We start from the raw sequence: 19800 nt of genomic DNA, 5'->3' as shown, positions 1-19800 counted from the left end.
TTAAATGTTTGTAACTGTGAACATGTTAATATAGTTTGTTTTCTTTTATATAAATGTATGTTTGTCTTAAGTGGTAAGTCAATAAAGGAGTTACATTTTGGAAAAAAAGTTAAGTATTTTTTTTGAATGTGCATTTTCAACTTTTGTGTTTACATGCACACATTAATGTTTGGCAGGCTGATATTTTATATGGCAGTTTCTTGTCATCTCCATTTAAATCTATGTCACATTTTTAAGACTTTGTTTTAATGAAAACCCTAAAAAAAAACTAAATAAATTTTCAGAATGCCCCCGTAATTTAATAACTTGGAACAAACATACAAAACTATGTACATCTTCAAAAAAATGAAGTTTAACCCTTTAGATAGGAACACTTCCCCCAAATAGACAGCTGCACCCAGAGGCATTAGTTAACCTAAAATTAAGGTTATCTCATGCTAAAGTGCACATAATAGCTTGTACTGCACTTACACTGATTGGTGTCTATGCATTTCTTGTCTCTCTTCCCCTCCCCGGTGTGAAAAACAGGTTGTAAGCTATTAGTAAACACTTAAGAAAGCCTTAAGAAAAAGTGCACTGGCTATCTTTAAATAAAACCAATTTATACATGGTTCTATTAAATGCATTGAATTATTAAGGCTGCTAGTTCTTATTCAGTTCCAGTAATTTCAGACTTTATGTTTTACTAAACCATCTGCCCTTGTTCCTTTAAATTTTGCATTGCCCTCAACAAAGAATGCTCACAACTCTCAAGATTATTTGCTTATTCCTGCAGACAACTCATTTCCATGGAAACATAGTGAGCCGTGAGGGAAAAAAATGCTAACGGCTCTGCAGATGCGTGAAGTAATCTTTGTCATTTTCACTCAGAACAGAATATTCATCTGCCTTTAGCTGCAGACTTTTTGACTTCCACTAAATATTTGCTAAAGAAAAAAAAGGAAATTACATTGCATATGGAAGAACCTTACCACTTTACCACTTCTCATGGCTTTCATCACCTTGTCTCATTTTTCAAGCCTACTTGCTTACATGCTTTAGATTAAGCCAAAGCCATTAATCCAGATGTTCACCTTTGTAAAAGTAAGAGAAAACATGTCAGCTCTACATATAATATAATCGGTCCACTTTTACATGCCACCCTCACTCCAGTAGCCCAAGATTTCATCATATTAACGTAAACTTGTTTTTTGTCCTGCCTTTCTTCTTATTTTACATAGTAAACCCTATATTTCTTGCAAGTAAAAAAGTACTTGTATACTTTAGTATCTTCATCGCATAAAGCAATCACTGAAAAGACTCACCCCACCCCTCACATTTAAAATACCCCTGACTACATGCTACACAAAACTGCTTTACTATATAACATGCAGTTTATATCATGAAATGTTTTATTTTTTTTACAAATACTATTTAGAACAAACATTGTTTTACTTAAGTTACTTTTATTCCTTTTAGGGTCCTTCTAAACATTAATGGCATAAAATGGGGTATATGCTTTACTACTACAAACATTGTGTATTTAGTTCAATGTAATTTAGTTGTTTTGTATATGCTTTACTGTCCACCATGCCACTTTGTCTTGCAAAGCTATGTTTCACAAGTGTGATTCATGCTTTATAATCTTGCATTTATTCACTGATTTCAGTGTTGCTGGTCATCTTCCATCTCCCAACACCAGACTCTGGTTCATGTCCAAGGTAGTCCTTATTCTTCATGCGAACTTCTCTGTTTTTTTTTTTTTCTGTTTCTCAAATATTCTCATTTGGAACATTGAAAAATGTTTCACTGTCAAGTGTCCCTATGAGCTTTATTTTCAGAAGAATCAGAAGTGGGCCCCTTCTGTTTGATGGCTTATTTTTTGTTGGATTAAGGTTTATATTTCCTCCTTAACCTGCTCTGCATCAAAAAATGTCTTCAATCCTCCAGGAACAAAATATTCTGAAGACAGCTGGATACAACAGCTTGAATGTCATACTTGCTTCTCGACATTCCCTGAGTGCTGGGATAAATCTGCTGCTCTTCTGCCCAGTGTACAGTGAATAATCATTTTCCACAAACACTCTACTGTTCTAAGTTTTAATACTTTTCTCTTCTGCCATGGTTTTGTCAGGATCAACTCTTTCTTCCAGTATAATTGCATCTTTTCTAATACAGGTCTGGTTGCATTCTCATGGCCAGACTTGGAATATCACTTAATACAGCCTTTCAGTTAACGGATCCTGCTTTGGAATACCAGTCCAGTTGCTTATTTGTGAATTTATAAAATAAATGTGGTCCCTTCCTTCCAGTTTCTATGATACAGCAAAAAATATCAGGTATTCTCTGCATGCTCTTTCTTCTAATCCTACCATTTTTTGAAACGGCTTTTCTTGAGAAGTCTCATACTCAGCCAGCCTTTTGTTCATTTTGGACTCTCAGCTAGTTAAAGCTTCTTCTATTTTTCTAGGGGTTAGTTATTTGAGTTGATATACCCCTTCAGTGTTCCATTTATTTTAATCACCTCTGAGTACATTTCATTTATTTTTTTCTCTAAATTGCTGGAAGCTGTCTCTTGTACCAAAGCTGAAGCTTGAACTGCTTTTTGCTGAATGGCTGCAGGATTCTTCCCAGTTAGTGTTTTCCTCCACCTTTTCTAGTTGAGTTTCTTTCAGGTTTTCTCTATTTCTTCTTTGTGGGCATTCAGGCAGTGCAGTAACTGAATTGTACTCAAGGTGGCAGAATTATTAGCTCTTCTTTCCCACTGGGAGAGAAGGCATTAAGCTGTCAGGCAGTGCAGCCATATTAGAAGTCCCAGGAGGTTTCAGGTTTTGTCTTGAAAGCCTTCCCATCTCAAAATAGGAGAAGGCTGGGAAAATTGATTTGAATATATTGAACTGTTATGGCAAATTAAATCTTAAGCTAATGGTTATCCTGGTTTAAATGATTTTGTCTCTGCTTCCAGTGTTTTGAAACTCAGTGCTGCTAAGTTGTAAGTGCTTTACCTTTAAGAATTTGATTTTGTTCCTGTTGATTTATTTTGTAATTGCATTGTTTAATTATTTATTTTAGGTACAGTAGGATGTCTGAAAATTTTATTCTGATGAATTCCTGTTACTGTGAAGATGAAAATGCTCCATAAAGTGTGGTTGTAGGTGAAGAGATGTCTGCTGCCTGTTTTTCTTTCTTTTTTTTTCACAAAGGTTAATTTGTTTTAGTAGGTTATAGAAAGCAGAGAGAAGATGAGGGGCCATCTAATCCCAGTGTCATTTTGCAAATGTGTGTGAGGGGTTTCATTTTAAGTCCTACTACAAAAGTGATGTTCTGAACTATCTGAAAAGAGGGGGCATGCGGTGGAGATGTGATAGAAGTGCTCCTGCTTCTGTCTTGATGTTTCCTTCAGATGCCCATCTCCTCTACTCTGCAGCATCAGTTTACCAACATGGCAGAGGAATCACCATCATTTCTTGTGCTGCACCTGTGTGCCTCTTCACATCCTTGCTCCTTCTCCATGGAAGAGGCGTTTAGGCTCCACCTCCTCATTCTTCTTTTCCCCAAGTCCGCTACAGACTAGTGTGATGGTTGGGGCTTCATCCTTGCTGCAGGAGTTGACGTGTGGTGTGTGTGTGTGGTGCTTCTATTTTTCTAGGGTTAGTTATTTGAGTTGATTTTTTTTTTTTTTTTTTTTTTTTTTTTTTTTTTTTTTTTTATCTTTATTATTAATTCATCATCAAAGGTGTATAAAAAGATCTATGTAAAAATTTCCATGTATAAAGTCTCCAGACAATGGAAAATGTAGTTCTATAAGCAGATTCCAATATATATTGTTTATCTTGTTGAGTTGGTGGGTCCCCATTAATAGAGGTGAAATAATTCCAGTATGAATCTACATTGTAAAAAGTTTCTTGTCTGATAATTTTGAAAGTTTACCTTTATCAGAAACTTTATGCTGTAAATTTATTATCAAGTAATCAATCAGTTTTGGAATAGATTCTTTAACTGTTATAGACATTAGATCTATTCTATCAATGAGATGTTGTCTAAAGATCTGAACCTCTAACCAGCAAGTTTCTCTTAGATCAAATTCTTGTTTTAAGAAATCTAGATTTTTAACTTTATTATCAGATATCAGCTGATACCAGTACTTTAGATCATTATCTATAGCTAAATGAGCTCCTTCAGAAGTAGATGACATAAGCATACCCTGAGTATAAATTATAGGAATACAATAAAATTCCATTCCATACTTAGGGTGCATGAATATAAAGTTCGATAACTAATAATAATATTTAATGGGTAACAGACCATATGTTTAGGTGTTATAGGTGAAGTACAAAATTCTTCTAGCAACCACAACATGGAGTTATTTATAATCATATTTTTATGTGTTAAGGAGATTTTCATGAAGTGCATACTAATTAGCGCCCAATAATCTTTCCATTTTGGGACATATGACCGATCTATTAATAAAGTAATAACTTTTATAATAGAAGAGATAATATATAAATTAAAGTCTGGAAAAGAAATACCCCTTGAGACCAGCTATTAGTATGTTTCTTTAATGCAATCCTAGGTCTATTAGGTGCCCATAAGAAATTTAACATTAGTGTATTCAGTTTCTTGATAATTATTTTTGTAGGTGAAAGTACTATTGATTGCATTCAGTATAAAATCTTGGAATATTATCATTTTAATAATTGTAAGTCTCTCCTCCATAGTAAAAACATATTATTCCAGGTATTAAAATTTTTTATATTAAGAAAACAGGTATTATAGTTATTATATATAATAGATTTAATATCTTTAGATAGTATTATACCTAAATAAGTTATCTGACCTGAGTTGGGTACATATTTAGTAAAATCACTAATGAATATTTTTGTGTATATATAGGTAGTATTTTAGTTTTTCTTCATTGAATATTAAACCAGAAATACTTTTAAAATTCATCATTTTATCAAATAAAGACTGCATAGAAGAATTAGATCCTGCTGATGTAATTAGAACATCATCTGCAAAAGTTGAATTTTTGATGTTGTATTTTCTTCTATTTCAAAACCCTCTATGTCAGTACTGTTTCTAATCAAATTAGCCCAAGGCTCCATTACTAAAGTGAATAATAGTGGAGAAAGTGGACATCCTTGCTTTGTACCTTTAAGAATGGGTATTTGTGAAACATATGTTCCTACCTTAATATAAGCGTTCCTTTGTATAAATGCTCAATTAAATTTACAAATGCATCAGAAATTTGTGCACTTCAGTAAGGTAAACAGATAGTCCCAACTTACTGAATCAAATGCTGAACCTATATCAAGACTAATAAGTGTTAAATCTTTCTTTTTCCTATTTGCAAAATCAATTAATGTTAAAGTTCTTCTTATATTATCAAAAGTATTTCTATTTACAATGAAGCCTCTGATCTATGTCTATAATGCATGATAATTGTCTTCAATCTATCAGCAAAAATACTCATAAACATTTTATAATCAACATTAAGTAATGATATACCCCTTCAGTGTTCCATTTATTTTAATCACCTCTGAGTACATTTCATTTATTTTTTTCTCTAAATTGCTGGAAGCTGTCTCTTGTACCAAAGCTGAAGCTTGAACTGCTTTTTGCTGAATGGCTGCAGGATTCTTCCCAGTTAGTGTTTTCCTCCACCTTTTCTAGTTGAGTTTCTTTCAGGTTTTCTCTATTTCTTCTTTGTGGGCATTCAGGCAGTGCAGTAACTGAATTGTACTCAAGGTGGCAGAATTATTAGCTCTTCTTTCCCACTGGGAGAGAGGGCATTAAGCTGTCAGGCAGTGCAGCCATATTAGAAGTTCCAGGAGGTTTCAGGTTTTGTCTTGAAAGCCTTCCCATCTCAAAATAGGAGAAGGCTGGGAAAATTGATTTGAATATATTGAACTGTTATGGCAAATTAAATCTTAAGCTAATGGTTATCCTGGTTTAAATGATTTTGTCTCTGCTTCCAGTGTTTTGAAACTCAGTGCTGCTAAGTTGTAAGTGCTTTACCTTTAAGAATTTGATTTTGTTCCTGTTGATTTATTTTGTAATTGCATTGTTTAATTATTTATTTTAGGTACAGTAGGATGTCTGAAAATTTTATTCTGATGAATTCCTGTTACTGTGAAGATGAAAATGCTCCATAAAGTGTGGTTGTAGGTGAAGAGATGTCTGCTGCCTGTTTTTCTTTCTTTTTTTTCACAAAGGTTAATTTGTTTTAGTAGGTTATAGAAAGCAGAGAGAAGATGAGGGGCCATCTAATCCCAGTGTCATTTTGCAAATGTGTGTGAGGGGTTTCATTTTAAGTCATACTACAAAAGTGATGTTCTGAACTATCTGAAAAGAGGGGGCATGCGGTGGAGATGTGATAGAAGTGCTCCTGCTTCTGTCTTGATGTTTCCTTCAGATGCCCATCTCCTCTACTCTGCAGCATCAGTTTACCAACATGGCAGAGGAATCACCATCATTTCTTGTGCTGCACCTGTGTGCCTCTTCACATCCTTGCTTCTTCTCCATGGAAGAGGCGTTTAGGCTCCACCTCCTCATTCTTCTTTTCCCCAAGTCCGCTACAGACTAGTGTGATGGTTGGGGCTTCATCCTTGCTGCAGGAGTTGACGTGTGGTGTGTGTGTGTGCGTGTATGTATATGTATGTGTATATATATATATATATATATATATATATATATATATATATATATATATATATATATTGAATATAGATATATACATAAATGCACATGTACAATGACAAACATATTCGAACACATACATTTCTATATATGTATTTTCACACATATACAGCTGTGTACTGTTGAAAGCAATTCATTTTCTTTCAGAGTGCATTTTTTTACTAAAGTCAGCAAAGGATGATAAAACATCTGCTTCTCACGTCTTATCATATCAAATTAATGCACCAGTGCCATTTTAATTAGCATCAGCTAGCTTGTCAAAATATTTTAGAGTTGATGCTGTGGTATTTGTCTGAACACCCATAATGTAGTATGTGCCACATCTGCCTGAAACTCTTCCTGTTTTTAAAGATTACCATGTAGAAGCCTTAGGAATCTGTGTTTCTTGTGAAGGTATTCAAATGTGTACTGCTTGGAACTTTTGTCATCTAGCTTGATATACCAAAATCTGTGATATTTATCTAATTCAAATAAACACTTTGCATTTGACATGCCCTGACATCATATTCTGTATTTAACATGGATAATATTTCCTTTCTATCAATATATTCAGATCTTGAGGATCTGTGCATATCAGGATCTTGTCAGTTACTCACAATAACCATACTGTTCACCAGATCAGTAGGCTTAGTCTGTCTCTGTCACACCCATACTGTCCATCATTTTTAATTTTACCAGTCAGCACTATTGGAACTTTCCATGAAATGTTTGCGGCGGAAAAAGACGCCATCTGTTAAATATGTTTTCTGTAACCATCCCAGACCTATGAATAAATCTTAGTAGTTGTGATGTAAATTACCACTTTTTACATGCACATTTTGATTTTTTTAGCATGCCAATCTCCTGGGAAAGATAACTGTTCCAATATAAATAAAATAAGTAATACAGTTCATAGGTAGGTACTAGGCTATCAGCCCAAGGGCCTAAGTAAGCCTAGCTAACAAGGTTCCCTGGCTTTTGCCACCCAAGAAAGTTATTTTCCTGTGCCCCTGTCGAACAGAGCCACAGTAGTGATCCCCGGGGTGAATTTCCTATTTCCCATCCACTCATCAAGATTTTTCTTGAAGAGTGCTAATGAGGAACTCTGCTTGACATAGATAGGTAGCTTGTTCCAGAGTATGGGAAGTCTCTGGGACAGGAATATTTCCATCCAGCATGTTCTGTTTATTGTGGTGACAAGGGTTAGGTCCCTAGAGCATGTAGCTTGGAGGGATTGGGATTTCTTTAGGTGTAGCATGTCCAACAGCTCTGGGTTTGACATAGCTTTGTATGTTAGGCAGAGATCACCTCAGAGTAGGTGATATGCTATGGAGTAAAGCTGGAGTTTTTTGAGAAGGTCAGCATAAGACACCTGTTTGAGTCCAGTAATGCTCTTTGTGAGGTACTTCTGCGGCCTTTCAAGCTGTTGCAGATGTCTTGTGAGGTACATTCCAAAAGGGGTGTTGTACTCTATAATGAGTCTAATGAGAGCCGAGTATAGGGGAACAATAACCTCTTTTTTCTTGTATGAGAACCGTTTTGTGATGAGGTGTGCCACGTAGAAGGATTTCCTGACTACTGTATTGATGTGATTATCAAAGGAGAGACAACTGTCCACCTGAGTTCCAAGGTCTCTTATCTCACATTCAGCATTACGTAGACTGCCTCCTATGTGGTAGTTCATGGGTGCAGAGTTTTTACCAAAGGGGATGACAATGCACTTTTTGGCATTGAGCTTGAGGCCATGGCTCTGACACCAGGTATCTGTCTCAGTGAGGCCCTTTTGTAGGATGTCCACATTGTTTGGGGATTCAGCTATATCTCCTAATTTGCAGTCATCTGCGAACTTTGTTAGCCAGAGACCTTCTGTGTTAGCCTCTACTTCAGAGATGTAGATACCAAACAGGAGAGGACCCAGGACTGAACCATGTGGTACTCTACTTGTCACTGGTTTGAAGTCAGATTTGGAGTTTGCAACTTTTACAGTGTGGGTTCTGTCAGTGAGCCAGTTGGCAACCCATCTTGTGATATAGGGATTTATACTTAGTTTAGTGAGTTTATCTGTAATTCCAGAATGGGGGATGGTGTCGAAGGCCTTGGCGAGGTCGAGATAGGCTGTGTGAACCACCTTACCCTCATCTACAGCTTTGGTGACTGTCTCAAAGAAGTTGATCAGGTTCAAGAGGCATGATCTGCCTTTCACAAACCCGAACTGGGTGAGGTCCAAAGTTTGGAGGTTACCAATGTCTTTGTTTATGAGTTCCATGATATGTTCCATGGCCTTGCAGACCAGGCTTGTCAGACTAATAGGCGATAGTTCCCAGGGTCTGTGGTGGCTCCCCCTTTGTGGAGTGGGATAACTGTTGCTGTGCACCATTCAGTGGGCACGAAGCCTGACATGAGGCTGTGATTGAACATGGTGCTTAGGTGTGGAGCCAGTTTGTTCTGAAGTTCATGTAAAAATGCAGCCTGAGATATTGTCCAGTCCCATGGATGCTGTGTTCTTGGCTTCAGATAGTACAGTTTTTACTTGCATAGTTGTCATTATTCAAGCTGAATTTTCAGTATTGTACATAGAAGTAGACAGTTTTGACCCAAAGGTGTCATCTGATTGCTTGCATAGTTAAGCACCTTCAACATGAAATGTTCACCTTATTTTCATTAGACCTAATTCCTTCAAATGTTTGGGAAAGTTCAAGTTGCATCCTGTTCCACTGTCTAATTGAAGCGTTATAGTTTGGTTATTTGCATTAAGTTTCTCTTTCCAGATCTCTGACTAATATATTGCTTTAGAGTCTTGCAGACATCCCATTCAGTTTTGTGAGTCTTTACCATATTTGTTTTTTGTCATAGAGTTTTCTCAAAATTTACACACTTCATCAGACTGAATTATTTTGCAACAGTGTTTACATATCTGATCTCACAACAAGACATTTCCTTTTGTCATGCTTGTAACCACATATCATGAAGAACATATCAGAAACATGTCTTAAGTTTGTTTGAAATTGCCATATTTCATTTATTTGCTTTACTTTCAAATGTGATGGTAGTATTTCTGACTATTAATTAACTCATTTACATATGTCAGCCTAATTCTTCTTGCTGTGTATGCATATTTTCTTTTATTTAATTGTAAATTTGCTTCGCATTGTAGTCTGTTTGCATCTCATTTGATCATTTGTATACCATACAGAATTCTGTCTTAGATTAATGAATGTCAGAATATACCAAACTCTCTATCTGTGACTATTTTTTTAAATTCAGTAACATATGCATTAGTATTTTCTTTGGGATCTTCTGTCATGAAAAACAAATGGCAAATATATGATGTTTTTTGTGTGCCTGCAGTAATTTTGAAACATGAGTCATATCATAGCTGTGTTGTCTTTCTCTGCCCCTCTTAAAACTTAAACATGTTGTATATGCTATTCACTTCTTCCTCTGTGATATGCGGGAAGATGGCCGACTGTGTCTTATCAGTCTTAGCTAATTCAGTCACAACAACGAACAAGTGGAATTTCTACATCCACAGTTTCCATGTTGCAAATAGCCTTAAAGAGAGATTTCCTGGAAGCTCAAGATCCATCATGTCTCACGTTTTACATGTTTTTTTTTTATTATTACTATTTCTGTCTACTTTTCATTCCATGTGATGCTTTATGTTCTTTACATTATTAAGTTAAGAAATGAACCCTGGCATTATATTGCCAGGTCTTTGACTTTACTTTTCAGTCAGTGCAATGGTACACTGAAACCAGATCACATGGTTCTGTATCTTAACATTCTGATAGTTTTAAATCAGAATTTCATAGAGGAACAGCCATATTAACTTAGAATGTCTTAGATACACAGCTATATTTCACAGTGTTATGAGGTCTGCTGATCTTGCCCAGGAGCTTTTTTTTTGTAAGGCATATCTTTGGCAGAAATTATTGATCTTATGTTTTATTTCTTAGTTGTAAGGATTTTTATAGGTTCATAGGTAGGTACTAGGCTATCGGCCCTGGGGCCTATACAAGCCCCAGCCAAAAAGGTACCCTGGCTTTTGCCACCCAAGAAAATTATTTTCCTGTGCCACTGTCGAGCAGAGCCACAAAGGTGATCCCTGGGGTGAATTTCCTATTTCCCATCCAATCATCAAGATTTTTCTTGAAGAGTGCTAATGAGAAGCTTTGTTTGATATAGCTAGGTAGTTTATTCCAGAGTATGGGAAGTCTCTGGGACAGGAATGTATCCCTCCTGCATGTTCTGTTTATTGTGGTGACAAGGTTTAGGTCCCTAGAGCGTGTAGCTCTGAAGGATTGGAATTTCTTTAAGTGCAGCATATCCAACAGCTCTGGGTTTGACATAGCTATGTATGTTAGGCAGAGATCACCTCTGAGTAGGCGATATGTGACAGAGTAAAGTTGGAGTTTTTTGAGATGGTCTGAGTAGGGCATCTGTTTGAGGCCGGTAATCCTCTTTGTGAGGTATTTCTGCGGCCGTTCCAGTTGTTGTAGATGTCTTGTGAGATACATACCAAAAGGGGCATTGTACTCTGTAAAGGGTCTAATGAGTGATGAGTAGAGGGGAACAATGACCTCTTTTTTTCTGGATGACAAACCTTTTGTGATGAGGTGTGCCATGTAGAAGGATTTCCTGACTACTGTGGCGATGTGATTATCAAAGGAGAGATTACTGTCCATCTGTGTCCCAAGGTCTCTTATCACACTTTCGGTGTTAAGTAGACTACCGCCTATGTTGTAGTTCATGGGTACAGAGTTTTTACCAAAGGGGATGACAGTGCACTTTTTGGCATTGAGCTCGAGGCCATGGCTTTGACACCAGGCTTCTGTCTCAGTGAGGCCCTTTTGTAGGATGTCCACATCGTTAGGAGTTTCGATTATGGCTCCTAGTTTGTTCATTTACTGATGCGATAGAATCAGATACTGAAAAAAGATATTTTATGCTGTAATTTTAAGCATTTTAGTTGCTTTGACGATGCTGGAGAGCATGAGCTGTTTTTGCCATGCCATGCTACTTGGGGACAGAACTGAATGCTAGCCTGTCTTTTTTAATTGGTGCATGAGTTGAGTGTTTCTATAAACCACCTAATTTTTAAGCAATCCAAATAGAGAGTTTTCTTCACCCTAACTCAGACATAACAATAAATGGTCCATTATGGCATTAGCACAGATATTTTCCATACTCTTATTCAGTTTGTGACTTTGCTACATCCTGTTTTGATGCCAGTGTCAGTAGCAACTCAGTAGTAGATATAGTTTGTTGCTGTTGCTAATTGCCATATGACATTGCTTTTCATAAGCCTGAAAAATCAGTAGTTGATGTTGGCTAAAAGCTGACCCACTGAAATAGTTAACTGCAGAAGACTATATTTTTATTCTTGATGTTAGTGGTCTGTATTTAGTCACTGTTTTCTGATGTGGCCTGTAGTTATCTTGGCCTCCATCCCCTGCTATAACCATCAAGCTGTTATATGCTATTAACCTTTTTGGACCTTCTATCCCCTAATGTTCAAGGCAAATGAGTACCGAGGATCATGGCCACCATCCAATGAGGCTTAAGAATTTCTTTTTGTTTGCTGCTACCATCTTCTTTGGGTGAAAAGTTTATTACAATGCTAGCTACTGTTGACACACTGGATGCATCTTTCCTCTTCCACATATTTCTGTTCCATCAGTGAGTACATGCAGTCCTCTTGGCAGGCACACAGTCTTCTGAGGTCCAGTGGAAATGCTGCAGCTCCAAGCTTTTCCTCAGGTGTTGCTGTTGTGGTAGCATTGCATTAACCCAAAACACATAAAGCCGCACGTACGGCTGTGCACAGACCAAACCAACCAGGCAGTAGGTAAAACACAAAAAGAGGTCCAGCACGATGGGTAAAAAACTTGAACCTTTTTATTTAGGTAGCATCTGAAACCAAAAAGCAAACCGGTTTCGGCATCAGCCTTCCTCAGTGCATTAAAGCAAATACAAATGTCCAATCCTTAAATACATGACATCATTAGCATTCACAAAAATTATTGGTTGGATATATCACCATGACAATTCATTCAGACCAGGTTTAAACAAACCCCCTAGCCTGATGATCCAACCTGATTCCTTATTATTTAATATAGTGTGCCAACCAGCTTTAGAAAAATTAGAACCCTGGACCCTCTCAGTTACAGTAAATGTAAATCTAGCTGTCTTATGGGCCAAAGTGTGCTTAAATAAAGCATTAGTGGCTCTCCTGTTCCTGATCTCACTGAGGTGTTTGGTAATCTGAAGCCTCAGTGTTCTAGACATTTGTCCAACATAAAACGCCGAACAGGAACAGGTAGCCAAATACACAATCCATTCACTGCTACAATTTCCAAAACATAAAATGTCGGAAACCTTGGGGGTGTTAGAACTGGTAAATGTTTTAGTTTTAAATATGTGGGGACAGGCGGAACATGTCCACAAGGAACACATCCCTTAACCCTATTTCCATATATAGTGGACTGTTGAAGTGTAGGCGGAACCTTACGTTTATAATGGTTAAAACGGGAACCTAATGTCAGCCCTCTGTGGAAAGAGAATGAACAAGTAGAAGATAAGATGTCATTAAGTTTGGCATTGGCCTTTAAGATGTCCCAATGTTGGTTGATAACCCTCTTAAACGTCTGGAAATTCCTACCAAATGTGGTTACCAACTGTATGGGCTGTTGTTCATCCCTGTCGATATTAGACTTTTTGTACTATAGCTGCTCCACTCTAGATTGTTGGATGACCTGATCCGTAGCCTGACAGATGTTATTGTCTTTGTATCCTCTCTGGATAAACTGGTTATGCAGATCCTGTTCAAACCGGGCATAAGTTTCCTGAGTAGAACAAATGTGGCGCATCCTCAAAAATTGCGACTTGGGTATATTGTGGATGATGGGGGGGGGGGGGGGTGATGACTACCAGCATGTAATAATGTATTGTACTGGGGATATTTTCTAAACACCTCAGTTGGGAGGGTATGATTAGGATTCCTGGTAACCTTCACATCTAAAAAAGTAATGGATTCCTTATTGGAATTCAAAGTAAATTGTACACCCCATTTGTTCTGGTTGAGGTATTCAACAAATTCCTGTAGGAAAAGTAAATCCCTCCTCCAAACCATCCAGCAATCATCCAAGTAGTGCTGCCAGATGTCTGTTTCTTCAAGAAATAGATTGTGTGAACCATCATAAATAAGCTGATTTTCAGTATAGCCCATAAACAGATCTGCATAAATGGTGGCAAAGGATGCCCCGATAGCCATACCCTTAACTTGCCAAAAACATTTACCAACAAAGTAAAACACATTTTTGGTCAGTATGTGTTCAGTTAAACATACCAAAAACATATTGATTGTGTCCTGAATTCTAACACAAACTAGGGGCAACAGGGGCTGTAAGTATTTCGTCATTGACAGATTTTGTGTTGAAGTACAGTCTAGTTATGAAGAGATCAAACAGTTTGAGGGGGAATCTTTTTTACTTCAAATATTTCAATCAACTAGCTAAGGACCTACTGGTCCTTGAACAACAACTGAAAAATAGAAAGTTACATAAGTTTAACAGAGATGTGATGGATTATGAAAGGGGTAAACCCTTTGGGGCTCAACAGAAAAATGTTAGGTATGTTGATTCCGATAAGCATAAATCTGGGCCAAATAGGAAAAGACCACGATCAATTTTAAAAAAGGGCCATAATGGACCCAGTGGCACGTCAGGGGATGAATCTTTTTCAGCCACCGATATTGATTTCACCCCTCTTTCCGAATCTCCCATTGCTAAAAGACGTTTAGCAATGACCCTTTAGGGGGGGTAGACGCAGGGGTGGGAGGAAGCATAGGGCAAATAAACAACTTACAACAGTTGTTGGACCTAATAATACCCTATTAGGTTTGGAAAATAATGTACACAATATTTCCAGTTATGCTGTGTCAGAAAGTGAAATAACGCTACTCAATAGAGGACTCATGTGCCTGGCTTTTTTGTTTATGAAAACTCATTGGTGAAGAATGTTTTGAATTTCTGTCGATTATTGAATTCAAATTTTTTTGGGATAAAAAAATACCCAAAGATCTACTGATTTTCAGTTCCACAGAAGCAGTTTTGTTCCACTTATGGATAAAAATGTGGGCATTTTTAAAGATTGTGTGTTAAAAGATTTACACTATAACCAATCCCTTATGCCAAATATCAGTTATAACCTAACTAAGTCTGAACAACTAGCCATGCAACAGTTGATAGCCCGACAAGATCTGGTTATATTACCAGCTGATAAGGGAGGGGAAATAGTAATTATGGATTGGGACAAATATTTGGTGGAGGGGGAGAGACAGTTGGGGGATGGACAATTCTATATGGGTATGCCACTAAATCCGACATTACAATTCAAGAAAGAAATTGATAACTTTTTGAATTTGGCTTTGGAGGAGGGCATTATCAACAAAAAAACTGTTTACCATCTAACAGTTTCTGATCCTCAATCTCAGTATTTGTATCTCCCTACCCAAAATTCACAAGACTTTGTCCAATCCCCCAGGTAGACCCATAGTCTCTGGACATGGATCCTTGGCTGAACACCTGTCGGCCTATTTGTCAAAATACTTAAAGCCCCCAGTTCATGCTAGAATTCAGGACACAACCAATTTTTTATAAATCAACGAGAACATGCAATTAGAGCCTGAATGGCTAATGTGCACTTTGGATGTGTCCTCATTATATACTAGCATTCCACATTGGGCTGGGCTTGAGGCTTTGCAATTTTGGTTGGATCAGGCTAATATTTATCCCCCTGGATTCAATACGTTTTGGTATGTTTAACTGAACACGTACTGACCAAAAATGTGTTTTACTTTTTTGGTAAATGTTTTTGGCAAGTTAAGGGTACGGCTATGGGGGCATCCTTTGCCCCCATTTATGCAGATCTGTTCATGGGCTATATTGAACATCAGCTTATTTATGATGTTTCACACAATCTATTTTTCAAAGAAATTGACATCTGGTGGCGCTACTTGGATGATTGCTGGATGGTGTGGAAGTAGGATTTACTTTTCCTACGGGAATTTGTTGAATATCTCAACCAGAACAAATTGGGTATACAGTTTACTTTGAATTCCAATAAGGAATCCATTACTTTTTTAGATGTGAAGGTTACCAGGAATCCTGATCATACCCTCCAAACTGAGGTGTTTAGAAAATATCCCCAGTACAGTACATTATTACATGCTGGTAGTCATCACCCCCCCCCCCTCCCCACATCATCCGCAATATACCCAAGTCGCAGTTTTTGAGGATGCTCTGCATTTTTCTACTCAGGAAGCTTATGCCCGGTTTGAACAGGGTCTGCATAACCGGTTTATCCAGAGGGGATACAAAGACAATAACATCTGTCAGGCTACGGATCAGGTCAGACAACAATCAAGAGTGGAGCTGTTACAGTACAAAAAGTCTGATATCGACAGGGATGAACAACAACCCATACAGTTCGTAACCACGTTTGGCAGGAATTTCCAGATGTTTAAGAGGGTTATCAACCAACATTGGGGCTTACTGCGGTGGTGGTGCTGCGGTAGCATTGTCGCCTCACAGTATGACGTTGTCCTGTTCGATTCTCAGCTAAAGCATCTTCTGTGTGGAGACATTCGTGAATGGGCGTACCTTCATTGAAGGTTGTGCATCAGAGCTGGCAACTCGGTACGTAAAAATCTACTGCCAATCATTAGCGGACCGGAGTTCCGCTGTGGCGACCCCTAACTGGGAAAAGCTGAAAGAAGAAGAAGATCAACCAACATTGGGACATCTTAAAGGCCAATGCCAAACTTAATATCATCTTATCTTCTACTTGTTCATTCTCTTTCCGCAGGGGGCCGACAGTAGGTTCCCGTTTTAACTATTATAAACGTAAGGTTCCTCCTACACTTCAACAGTCCACTAAATCTGGAAATAGGGTTAAGGCATGTGTTCCTTGTGGACATTGTTCCGCCTGTCCCCACATATTTAAAACTAAAACATTTACCAGTTCTAACACCCCCAAGGTTTTGTAGCAGTGAATGGATTGTGTATTTGGCTACCTGTTCCTGTTTGCATTTTATGTTGGACAAACGTCTAGAACACTGAGGCTTTGGATTACCGAACACCTCAGTGAAATCGGGAACAGTAGAGCCATAATGCTTTATTGAAGCACACTTTGGCCCATAATACAGCTAGATTTACATTTACTGTGACTGCCAGGGTTCTAATTTTTCTAAAATTGGTTGGCACACTATATTAAATAATAAGGAATCAGGTTGGATCATCAGGCTAGGGGGATGTTTAAATCTGGTCTGAATGAATTGTAATAGTGATATATCCAACCAATACATTTTGTAAATGCTAATGATGTCATGTATTTAAGGACTGGACATTTGTATTTGTTTTAATTCACTGAGGAAGGCTGATGCCGAAACCGGTTTGCTTTTTGGTTTCTGATGCTACCTAAGTAAACAGGTTCAAGTTTTTCACCCATTGTGCTGGACCTATTTTTGTGTTTTAAGCATTGCTTTAACACCTACCTGGTGTCCACTCATTCCCATCACTTCCTCACTGGCTTTACCAGCATCTGGGCTCCTACTCAAACTTAAGTTAGCTAGGATATTGTCAGTGCCAAAACCTGTATGTTTTAGGGTAAGCCTACATCTTATTGTAGATGGCTCTGTATCTCTGAAACCAATTACATTTCTTATCTCTTCATTGTTCTGTACCTTTGAATAATTTCCTTTTCAGTTTTAGCTTTCATTTTTATTGGTTGTATCCTGCACATTGCATTATTTTGTAACACTGAATTTTCTTTTCTAAATAGCGTATTATCTGCTTAATGTACAAGTGTTCTCCTTCATGTTGTTATTTCCCATATTGGGGTAGAGGACACTTTCTTATTTGTCTTGGTATAATAAATGAACTGAGCTAGATCCCTTAAACCCTTTCATTCCTTTTCAGAGCAGGAGCCTAATTAGCTGACCCCCCCCCAGAGGTGAAAGTGTGGTGTTAAGAGTGGCACAGTTTAACATTGCTGAGGTTAACCTGACTACTCCCCCTTGTAGCTGTGATGTCTGTAATTAATTATGGTATGGTATGCACTATACATTCTGCTACTTCTCATAGGTGGGTAACCACAGATGCAAATGTGTTCATCCAGTCCTTCAAAAGGAACTAGTTTTGCCCACTCCTCCAAGGACAGCACCTGCATTCTTCCTGTGCCAGCTCTAAGAGGTACCCAAACAACTAATGTGATTTCTGGCCACCTGGGTATAATAAGGGCTCTCTTTATATCATTTTAGCTGGCCAGGAGTAGACCATTTTTTGACACATGCATCCTTGGAAGGTACCTAATTCCTTGCTTTTGTGTTTGTGTGATTTAACTGCGGTGGTGGTGCTGCGGTAGCATTGTCGCCTCACAGTAAGACATTGTCCTGTTTGATTCTCAGCTATAGCGTCTTCTGTGTGGAGACATGCGTGAATGGGCGTACCTTCGTTTAAGTTTGTGCGTCAGGGCTGGCAACTCTGCACGTAAAAATCTACTGCCATTCATTAGCGGACCGGAGTTCTGCTGTGGCGACCCCTAACTGGGAAAAGCCGAAAGACAGTTAACTGCATGGATATTACTTAACACTTCTCTAAATGTTAACTGATGCAATTTATTTTACAATATGATACATTAGAGTAATATGTGAAACAGTGCAGTAGGTTTTCTTAAGGTGATGTATACCACCTAAACTCTGGTAAGATAAAGCATCCTTTTTGTCTGTGGAGAATTGCTATGTTTTTTCTCCATATGATAATCTCAGCCTTACTGGGCTGTAGTTCTCTGCATCTTCTCTACCTTTTACCCTTATTACCCTTATGAACATATGTAGAGTTTCCATGTTTACCCTCAGCATTCTTCTTGCACCATTTATGTTTCTTTTGAAATGGTTAAGGGATCCATCTTTGGGTTTACTTATTTTCTTTCCAAATTCATGTACGTATTGCATTTGATGCTTTTATGACTTTTGGTCATATTTCTGTGAAGGGTGATTGTCTGCATGTTTGTATCTATACAGGTGTATATTGTCTCACCGTGTACCCCAGCATAATATATCTTGCTATAATCTTGCACGACACTGAAAAGAATGTGTACCTCAAGACTACACCTCTTTCTCTCTCCCTCTTTTTTTTTTTTTTTTTTACATCACCATCTATTGTTTATGCAATTGCCTTTTGTGTGCTTTGGTATGGAATAAAACATACAGTTGTTATGCTCAGTCAAGCAGACCAGTACTTAGAAAACATTGCATTTGTTATTCTTTGTTGAAAAGTCCCTGAATATGTTAGATTTCCAAATGCTCAGTGATTGATAACTAATGAAATGGCACTAGCAGTAAAGTTTGTTTCATTTAATTTGTGTACAATATTGTAAAATTTAAAAAATGCATACTATCTGCCTTTTTTTTTAACAACTGTTTTTCCCCCCAACAGACTCGGTCCTTGTTAGGTGTCTTTGAAGAGGATGCAGCAGCCATATCCAACTATACCCACCAACTGTATCAAGCCATGGAGCGAATTTATAATGCTCAGGTATGTTGTCTTTTTTGTTGGAATTGCTTAAGAATTTTACATGTATTGAATAACCTTTTTTATATCTGCCTGTTTGGAAAGTACATAAGCTGAGTTAAAACTTCCTGTACTCCAATTTAAGCAAAAATATAAGTACATAAGTTTGATGGTAAAGTTTATGACCTACTGGCTTTAAAGAGTTTGACTACCAGAACCCCATATTGATATTTTTTTTTACTTCCCATTTGTGTATTAATTTTTGAAGGAAATTGATGACTGACTACTTAGGATTATAAAGTGAAACATTTTTCACAATAATGAAAGACACTGTAATTTATCTGCCACTTCTTTTCTAGTAATGATATTGAAATAGTGTTATGTTCCCTTGATCTGGTTGTAACATTACTAGTGGCATGTTTCAGGCATAGACTGTAAAGGAAAACCAGATCCTCTGGTGTTGCCCTATGGACCAGGTAGAAAATGTTATTGAAATAACCATGAGAGACAAGAATATAGACACCATTTCTGAAGCCTTTGCAAATATTTTTGTTATATAACCCAATATTTT

At 37.5% G+C, this 19800-nt stretch overlaps 1 protein-coding gene across 2 annotated transcripts in view; it reads left to right on the top strand.

The window, feature by feature from the left end:
* APPL1 (adaptor protein, phosphotyrosine interacting with PH domain and leucine zipper 1) overlaps window positions 1–19800 on the top strand; it is a 1282591-nt gene that overhangs the window by 277742 nt on the left and 985049 nt on the right. For both annotated transcript variants that reach the window (XM_044078766.1, XM_044078765.1), the window contains exon 2: window positions 19155–19253. In XM_044078766.1, the coding sequence (XP_043934701.1) occupies window positions 19155–19253 (99 nt within the window). The remainder of the gene's footprint in view (window positions 1–19154; window positions 19254–19800) is intronic.

This window comes from Protopterus annectens, chromosome 7.part1, assembly GCF_019279795.1.
Source record: "Protopterus annectens isolate FY-2018-M chromosome 7.part1, PAN1.0, whole genome shotgun sequence".
Lineage (NCBI taxonomy): Eukaryota > Metazoa > Chordata > Ceratodontiformes > Protopteridae > Protopterus > Protopterus annectens.
This window is presented reverse-complemented; position numbering and strand designations above follow the sequence as displayed.